Source organism: Manis pentadactyla, chromosome 5 (assembly GCF_030020395.1).
Source record: "Manis pentadactyla isolate mManPen7 chromosome 5, mManPen7.hap1, whole genome shotgun sequence".
In the NCBI taxonomy this organism is placed as follows: domain Eukaryota; kingdom Metazoa; phylum Chordata; class Mammalia; order Pholidota; family Manidae; genus Manis; species Manis pentadactyla.
Window position 1 is genome coordinate 65,361,949 of NC_080023.1, and position 10,185 is coordinate 65,372,133.

The window sequence follows — 10,185 nt, forward strand, 5'->3', positions numbered from 1 at the left end:
GGGACAGAAAGGGTGTGTGAACCATGGGTAGGGAATAAATTTGAGAGATGGTGTAGAAGCATTTAGACTGTAGCATATCAGGTATCATTATCAGGAGATAATGGTCATGCCTGAACTAAAAGACTGTGAGTGAGGGGAAGAAACAGAGAGGAGAGACATTTAGGGGAACTGAATTTCCCTTAAGATATTTCCCCAGGACTTAAAACGGTTTTGAATATCGAGGGAGAAATCCTATGCATTTACTACTACATATCTAAATGTTATTCTTAAAATTAAAATCTTCAAAGAAAAATTAACATATGGTATAGAAAAAGGTTCACATATGTTCTAATCCTGGCATATGAAGCACAAACCAGCCCTGAGAACTTGACCATTGCCTCCTCTGGACCCTAGTTTCTAAATACATAAAATAAGCAGCTTGACATACATAACATCTCCAATATACAGCTAAAATTTATAAAGGATCTGTTTTAAACTTATCTTTCTTAATCTTAGATTATCTTCTGAGAGCAGTCTCTAACATCTAGAAAATGAAAAGTGAATGCTTTAGTTCTTCAGTGACGACTATTGATTAAATAACAAAAGCAAGACACCGTGAAATACTATAGAAATTATTTTGTAAAAGACATATCTTTTTTGTCTAGATTCTTCTTATTTGTAGGCATTGCATGGTTCTGATCATATACATTGGGGCTGGTATGAGCAGGTGAACTGTAACGAACTCAGAAAGAAATGGGAGAGGAGCCTTCATATCAATAGGCAAAACACTGACAGCGACAGAACTGAAGCATAGACGCTGTGAGGGGATGAATGAAAGATAGGTAAGTGATTGTCCTAGTACTTATTGAGGCAAACATTTGGTACACAATTTGTTTTTGGTACAATTGTAACAAATGTCATTCTTCTCTACGGAACAACTCGCCAGATCTTTAGCACATCACTGCTTGGTGCCCGACTGCCAATGCCACTTTTTAGCCCATGTTCATCTGCAGGATATTAAACAGATTGCCGTTCTTTTGATGTTTGTGAATACGAGCAGTAAATACCATATGATATGGCTCAATGGATTTGTTTCAGGGAAAAAAAAAAAAAGACAAAGAGAAGGGCAAAAAAAGGGAGGAGGAGGAATAAGAAAGTTGCATCTCTCCTTGAAATGAAGGGATGGGCAGCGGAGTCTGAAAGGACATCAGTGTTGTGGAGGAGAGTAGCCAGCTTTGTATCTGGAAAAGAAAGGTACATTTCAGTTCATCCCCAAATTTCTGGCATGTTTCATGACTAAGGAAATGGCTCCCCAAAGAGTTCTTAATCATTATTTTTTTTCAGGAATAGAAAATCACTGGAGAACAGAGAACTATTTTATTACAGTTCAGAATATTCCAGAATATGCCTCACCTAAGTGGTCATATAAGTTTTAAATGTGTATGAGTATTTTCAAGGAAATTCATAGGTCAAGACCTTTACTTTCATCTTGTAAAAAGTCATAACAGTGTTGTTTGAGGAAGACAAAGTCCAAGAAGAGTCCTGTCATTTAGGTGAAGTTAAAGGAACATTAGAAATTAAAAACATAGGTTTTAATCTTACTCCCAACATGTTTTTATGACATCTAGTCAGTGTTGAAATCTTCCACTTCTTTGTATTAGAAAATATTAGACCTGATGATCTCTCCAGCTTATCCAACTCCAGGCTCTTCTGATACTCTGAAGGCAGTCTTGGAGTGTTCTTTGAGAGCTTTGGTTTTTGAAAATACTAAATTCTATGCAAGTAATCATATTCTCCAAATGAATCATCTCTTAAATTCTAAAACTATACACATTTTGGATTGGGCAGGTAATGATTTTCTTGTTCTTTCCCACAATATTCTCAACTGTGAAACTGAGCTAATGGTAGATATTCATGGCATGTTTGAAATAGAGTGGGGAAGAAGTGATCAGTTTATACAGTGACATACACTTTGGACCAGACAAACTTTACAACCAGAAAGGCAGTGGAGAGAGAAAGAAAGAGAGAAAGAGAGAGAGAGTGAGAGAAACCCTAATCAAAGCTCCCTGCATGAGGGTGTTTACCCATCCCCTGCCCTGGTCCCTTTGCTGAGGCTGTACAAGGGTGGAGAGAAGGAGAGCCAAGTAAACAGGTTTCCTACTTCAGTTCAGAGAAAAAGAGAGATAAATCAGAGTTATCCTTATTTGTAATAACTAGAACATTTTTGTCCTAATTTTTGCCTAGCTCTTGTTCAAAGCTACTGCTATAGACACACACTAATATAAGTAAGTGTCTCCTTACTATTTTTGGCTTTATGAATGTATTCCAAGCTTGGTGTTCTTATGACACTTGGAAAACATACTTCAATAACTGAATATAAGAAATATTTGTGGATTATTTACAATGAACAGAATTTCATAAATAGTTTAATATAAGATTATTAATGCAGTCTTAGTACCTTCTACTTTTTCTCCACCAAAGGTCAGGGCCTTCTTTTCTTTTCTTTTTGTAACATAACTCAGTTTGTTGAGGGCTGGTATGATAACAAACTATAATGTACGCTAAACACATAGAGGATAAAGATCACACTCAACTTCTCCAAGGCTCAAATAAATCAGGCTGTTAAGATCATTGATGGAAAATATGGGGGAATATTTAAATATTAAGTTTATTTGTTTTGTTTTGATTGAAATGATCTGAATAGACTATAGAGCTGTCATTTCAGTGGGAGGGTAAAGCAGGTGACTAACTGAGATGATATTGTTTTTTACTCGAGACTTTGCTGGAAGATTGCCCTAGAGAATCTTATTAGTTCGCATGATTAAAACCAAAAGAAATAAAGCATGGAAACAAATTTTCTTCAACTTACAGTCATAGAGTTGGTGCATAATAGTCCTCCTAAGTGGGGATTGTTTAATGTAATGTGTGAGAACAAGGGCTTACCAGTGAGTGCAACAATAGCTTCCCTATGAGATTATTAGTATTAATATCAAAATGATAATATTACCACCAGAAATCAGGCACAAACAGATAATAATTTTGGATTCCCTACAGGGTGAGGAGGGGAAGATGTTTCTCTAAGGCTGATGTATATGGTTGCCACTTCTGGAGCTAAGCGAGAAGTGACTTAGCTGTTTAGTGCCATGGACACTACATGGGTGTCTTTAGTAGACCTACTAGTATAGCTTATTTCTCTTCGGGTACCTTTAACATTCTCTGTTGCTTCTTCATGTCCTTCTTTGTTGCTTCTCTCTTCCTTCTTACTTAACCTCTCCCCTTCCAAGCCATGACCTGTTTTGATTCACAAATTGTATCTTTGGAAAATAGTATCAGAGTTAAAAGCTTTTCATTGTCCTAGTTAGTGTTCACGCTTATGGTCTCTCATTCACACGTGTGCCTGACATGATGATGACTCCCTTTTTCATAACACACATGCAGTGAGAGCCCGTCATCATAATTCAACCGTGTAGTTCTGCTTAGTGGCAATATAGAGAAATTATTAATTAGCTAATTTTATAATAGAATATACAGAAGCTCCTTTATAGCCTTGGGGAAAGGAGTACTCTAATTTACCAATATCATGTAAGTTAAATTATGAAAATGAGACTTATAAAAGTAAAGATATAAAAAGGGAGTGTAATATTGAAGGAGTGATAATGAGACCCTGAGTTTGAGGACTTTTAGCCTGATTTTCTTATTAGCTTTGTTTGTGACTCTTCATAAGGTCATTTGCAGTGGGTCCCAGACTGAGAATTATGACCAGATAGATGAAATGGGAAATTAATTTGTTTTAAATGATACTAGACATTATCATGTACTTCTCCAGCCTAATCACACAAATGACTTCAAATAAAGCTCATAGACCTTATAGGGAGAACTGGCACTCTCCATGCTAGCTGATTGTAGAATCAGTGAGGATACATCAGTATGTATAATAGAAACGAGCAAAAATTAACCTACTTAAGCAAACTTTGGGTATATTTGTTTCAAAGTTTAAAGATAAAATTTTTTCCCTTTAAAGACAGTTTTATTGAGGTATAATTGACATATAATAAACAGCACATATTTAAAGTGTTCGATTTGACTTGGACATATATACTCACCCTTGAAACCATCACCATAATTAATATATTGAACACGTTCATCATTCCCAAAATTCTCTTTGCACCCCTTTGTAATCATGCCACCTTCCGTCCCTGCCCACTCTGCACCATACCCCATCCAGTTCCCAGGTAGCCAGCCGCTGATCTATCTTCATTATACAATAGTTTGAATGTCCTAGAATTGTATATGAGTATAATCAAACACCACATACATAAATTTCTTTGGTCTGGCTTATTTCACTCAGCTTGATGATTTTGAAATTCATCTGCGTTGCAGTGTATACCAGTTGTTGCTGAGTAGTCTTTCATTGTATGGACATACCATTGTTTGTTTATCCATTCACCCATTGGTGGCATTTGAGTTGTGTCCCTTTATTGGCTATAACAGACTGCTAAGAACAATCTTTGTACAGACGTGTGTCTTTATTTCCCTGGCTAGATACCTAGAATAATATGACAGACGTGTATTTAATTTTTTAAGAAACTGTTAAACTGTTTTCTAAACTGTTTGTACCATTTTACTTTCCAGCAGACTTATATGAGAGATTCAGCTGTTCTACATCTTTACCAACCATTGGTATGGTAATCTTTTATATTTTAGGCATTCTAGTCAGTGTCTAGTTACATCTCATGAAGTTTTTCTTTATTAGTTTGTTAATATGGTAAAGTATATTTATTGAGTTTTCTAATTACACTGATGCATTATCCTAGCTTTACATTCCCCTACTCTTATCCTTTTTAAATATTGTTAGACTCATTTTTCTAAAATTTTTCTTTAGAATTTTGGCATCTGTTTATAAAGGATATTGATCTGAAGTTATTTTTCTTGTAATGTCTTTGCCTGGTGTTGGAATCAAAGTAATTTTGTAATCCTGGCCACATAGAGTGAGTATGGAAATGTTTCCTCATTTCAGTTTTCTGAAAGAGTCTGTGTAGAATGGGTATTTTTTCTTCATTAAAGCCATTGAGGCTCGAAGTCTTCTTTGTGGGGAGGTTTAAAACTAGAAATTCAACTAGTTTAATAAATATGGGGCCATTCAAGTTATCTATTTTTTCTTAAGTTTTGGTAGTTTGTGTTTTTGAAGGAATTTGTTTATTTCATCTAAGTTCTGAAATTTATTGGCATAAAGTTTTCATAATAGTTCTTTGTCATTTTAATATCCTCAGTATCTATAGCAATATCACTCTCATTCCTGATATTGATAATTTTGTCATCTTTTTTTTTCCTAGTCAGTGTGGGTAAAAGTTTATCAATTTACTGTTATTCTAAAAGAAACAACTTTTGGTTATATTGATTTTGCTATTTTTCTATTTTCTGTACATTGATTATTGCTGTTATCTTTATTAATTTATTTTCTTCTACTTTGTATTTAATCTGTTAATCTATTTCTGGTTTCTTAAGATACATGCTCAGGTGATTGATTTGAAACCTATTTTTTTCTAATAAAAACCTTTAGTCCTAAAAATTTTTCCCTAAGTACTGCTTTAGTAATATCTCATAAGTCTTAATATGCTGTTTTCATTTTCTTTGTGTTCCAAATACTATTTTTCCTCTTTATGTCTTACTCATGAATCATTAAAACTTTGTTATTTAGTTTCCAAATATTTGGAGATTTTCAATAAATCTTCTATTGATTTGTAATTTCCCATGTGCTCAGACAGCATACTTTGTATAAAATCCTTTTAAATTTATTGAGGCTTGGTTAATGGCCTGAATAAGTTTTAAATTGGTGAATGTTTAACAGGCAACTTGAAAAGAATATGTATTCTCCTATTGTTTGGTGGTACATTCTAAGAATATTAATTGATAGTATTGTTCAAATCTTCTGTATCTTTAAAAATTTGTCTACTTGTTCTATCAAATGTTGAGGAAGATATGTTTAAATCCATAATTATATTTTTTATCTACTTTTTCTTTCAGTTCTATCAGACTTTGTTTGATGTATTTCAAAGCTCTGTTATTAGGCGCATAATTATTTAGGATTTTTTATGTCCCCTTCATGAATTGACTCCTTTATCATTGCTAAAGAACCTTAGCACTGGTAATATTCTTTGCTCTGAAATTTACTTTCTGATATTGATATAGCTATTCCAGCTTTTATTTCAATTAATAGAACAGTATTTTTTTCTTTTATCCTTTTTAACTACTTTTTATTTTGTATCTGAAATGTGTTTCTTGGAGGCAGTATATATTAGTATCTTGCTCTTTTTATCTAGTATGTTTTTTAAACTAATCTTGCTTTTTAATTGAGGTAATTAGACCATTTATATGCTTATTGGTATGGCTAGGTATAAAAATATTATTTTTGCTATTGTTTTCTATTTTCCTATCCCTTTTTCCTTTTTTATCTCTTTTCTGCCTTAATGGATCAAGTGAATATTTTTATAGTTTTAGCTTATATACTGAATTTGCTTATTATAATTTTTTGTTTTGTTATTTTAGGATTTAGTATGTATTTTTAATTATCAGTGTAACTTCAAATGCTGTTATCCAACTTCCCATATAGTATATGAACCTTACAATATTACATTTTCATTTATCCACTTCCAAATTTATTGCTATTTTTTCTTTTATATATACTTAAACAACATACTGTATTATTTTTGTTTGAGCAGTTTTTTTCTCTTGAAAATGTTGATTGCAGCATTCCAGTTTTTTTCTTTTTCCACCATATGTCCAATAAGACAAATAAAAAGATAAGGTGTAAGAAGTATAGTTGAAATTGTAAGATGCTTTTCTGTATCAACATAAAGAATATACTTATATTTTAAATACTGCCTCATTAAGAAAAAAGTTTCTCCTGGTAAATAATATGCATACTCTTTGTTCAGAATATATACATACAAATATTTTCCCTAAAATATTTCAGTATGTAGAGTCCACTTAAGACTACTCTTCTTACATGTTACTTTATAAGTTGGCTTTTCTGTAAGAAGTATATAAGCATATATGTTATACACACCAAGTAAAGTAAACAAAATGGAGAGATGAAAAGAAAAAAAATAAAGGAAAAAGTGTCCTTATCCCTATAGGATCTCCATAGCAAGTCAGTATAATAAATGAGACCATGTAAAATGTCTGAAGGACTTTAATATGGCAAATATTTTCCAGGAAAATATCTAAGCTATGAGAATACCAAATTTCAACTGTAAGAACTTAACATTCGTAGTAAACATTCAGTAAAGATACTATAGTGTCCCTAATATGTAGAAAAGAGGACTTTCAGAGTCTCTTAAAAACAAGTCCCTCAGTTTTAGCGAATTAGTTACATCTCTTCAGTGTGTGTAGCACAGGGGAACAAATCCTGGTTCATAAGTGAAATATTCCACAGACAGAATCTTAATATACTATATTTTAGAGTGAATGGAGCAGGATTTTATTACAATGGTATTAATCCCCAAACTGGCTGGCCAAACCTTAACTGTTGATGTTAAAAAACACACCAAATGTTTCTACAGCATTTTCTGCAGTAATTTATTTCAAGCCACAGATATACATGTAGGGTTCTCATTAGTCATGCAGCAAGTGGTTTATAAATAAAACCAGAGTCTTTGATAGTGTCATTGCATTAAGAGACAGCACTGCTGGGTTCTTTCATTGTATAAAAAGCTCACATCTTGGAAATCTATGCTTGGTATTATTATGGTATACCTGGAATGTGTCTTGCTCCGATTAACATTATCATGCTAGTAACTATAAAAAAGCCCAATGGCAGACTCGAGAAGATAGCAGGATCACTATTTTCAGGAGATTGAGTTGTAACCCAACCCATTGACTTCATCACAGCTTTCTTCCATGAAGAATAACGAATATCACTTTCTGTGGCCTTGATCTGTGGTTCAAACCTCTCCATCCTGACAGTTGCCAAATCCTCAGGTTTAAGACTCCAAACGCCTACTCCTTCTGCAGCTCCCGCTGCCATGGCAGCTCCCAGTGCAGTTGTTTCAGGCATAGAGGGCTTAATTACTGGGATATGCAGAATGTCTGCTTGTAGTTGCATAAGAATTCTGTTGGCGGTCATTCCTCCATCTACCTGCAAATGACTGAGTGGAACTCCACAGTCACGGTTCATGGCATCCAAAATCTCCCGGGTTTGGAAACAAACAGCTTCTAATGCAGCAAAAGCAATATGACTTTTATTGGTGAATTGAGTGAGACCACAGATTATCCCTCTTGCACTTGGATCCCAATAAGGTGTGTATAACCCGGAAAAGGCTGGGACGAAGTAGCAGCCATAAGAAGTACCTGCGTCTTTAGCAAGTTTTTCAATTTCTTCTGTGTTCTCTATAATTCCAAGATTGTCCCTTAGCCAGCGAATAACAGCACCAGCTATAGCAACAGAACCTTCCAATGCATAACATATTGGCTTGTCTCTACCTAGCTTGTAAGCCACTGTAGTCAGAAGGCCATGTTCAGAAAATACACACTTTTGACCTGTATTATATAGTAAGAAACAGCCTGTTCCATATGTGTTTTTGGCTTGTCCTTCCTGGAAACACATCTGTCCTACTAATGCAGCAGACTGGTCCCCCAAACACCCAGATATTGGCACACCTTCTAAGGTCCCAGCTTTCATTAGGCCATAGATCTCAGAAGAACTCCAGACATTTGGAAGAATGTCCATAGGAATTTCAAAAAATTCACAGAGCTCTTTATCCCATTTCAAAGAATGGATGTTGAAAAGCATTGTCCTACTTGCATTTGTTACATCTGTACAATGGACACCTCCATTTACTCCTCCTGTCAGACTCCAAATAAGCCATGAATCAATGGTACCAAAAAGAGCTCTACCTTCTTCAACAGCCTTTTGAACTTCTCTCACATTGTCAAGAATCCAACGAAGTTTCACTGCACTGAAATAAGTGCTAAGTGGAAGGCCTGTCTTGGACTTGACAAAGTTATTATTTCCTGGAATTTTTTTACTAAGATTCTCAACAGTAGACTGGGTTCTTAGATCAAGCCACACCACAGCATTATAAAGTGGATCTCCAGTTAACTTGTCCCAGATTACAGTGGTTTCCCTCTGGTTGCTGACACCAATAGCTTTTATGTTGGATATATCAATATTCATTTTGCAAAGTTTCTCACACGTTCTCTCTACACACTCATAGACAGACTGAAGAATTTCTTTAGGGTCTTGTTCTACCCATCCTTCTTTTGGGAAATCCTGTGTCAATTCCACTTGATGGTGACTAAGTAGTTCCGCTGTTTTTGAATTGAAAACCACAAAACGAGTGGAGTTAGTCCCCTGGACCACTGCCCCGACCAACGGCCCCACAGTTGCTTTCTTCTGGGCTGCCATGAAATCGGTCGGTTGGCTTGGAGGCTCTGCTGCCGTTTCCGGGGTGATGGCAGTCAGGGGAGGGGAGGAGCACGCAGCACGTCAGGAGCATCTACAGTGTCAGAACCGTCAGAAGTCTAAGAGGCCTAAGGCGCAGGTGCAGTGGCTGCCTGTGCTGAACCTGAAGTCTCGCGAGGCAACTTTTGCCCTTTAACTGGCCCTGTGTCACACCCTGTCCTCTGGCCCAGGCTCAGCCCTTAACTATTCAATCATCTTCTAAGGAAATTTAAGTTTAAAAAAATCATTTATTTATCCCCATAATTACTGTTACTAGTGCTTTTCATTCCATTGTGCAGATCCATATTTCTGGTATCATTTTCTTTTTGCCTCTGAGATTTCCCTCAACGTTTCTTACAGTGCAGGCCTCCTGGAAATGAATTCTTCCAGCTTCTAGACTTGTGAAAAGTTTTTCATCTTAACATTTAAAGCATTTTATCTGGATATAGAATTCTAATTAACTTCTAATTTATTTTTTTAAGTTTCAGGGCCTTGAAACTGTTGCTCTACTGTCTTTTCTCTTGCGTGGTTTCAGGTGTGAACCTCATTTCATCCTTATTTTTAACATAGTGTTTTTTCTTAATGTGAAGTTTGTTATATATCAATTATATTTAAGTAAAACTTCTTAAAAAGAAAAATATTATCTTCTAATTCTTAAGAAATTCATCCAAAGTTTGCTCAAGCAGGTTATTCTTCACTCTTCTCTATTATACTCTTTTTTTCCTCATTATCAATGGTTTTGGTCAGTTGTATGATGTTAACTG

At 35.0% G+C, this 10,185-nt stretch overlaps 1 protein-coding gene across 1 annotated transcript; it reads right to left on the minus strand.

The window, feature by feature from the left end:
• Window positions 1-7,723: 7,723 nt before the first annotated feature.
• Window positions 7,724-9,385, minus strand: GK2 (glycerol kinase 2). The gene has a single exon (XM_036906324.2). It carries the CDS (start codon window positions 9,383-9,385, stop codon window positions 7,724-7,726), a length of 1,662 nt encoding a protein of 553 aa, XP_036762219.2.
• Between the last annotated feature and the right edge of the window lie 800 nt (window positions 9,386-10,185).

Excerpts from the sequence above, each read along its gene's own strand:
- GK2 (XM_036906324.2), bottom strand. The coding sequence starts at position 9,385 with ATGGCAGCCCAGAAGAAAGCAACTGTGGGGCCGTTGGTCGGGGCAGTG.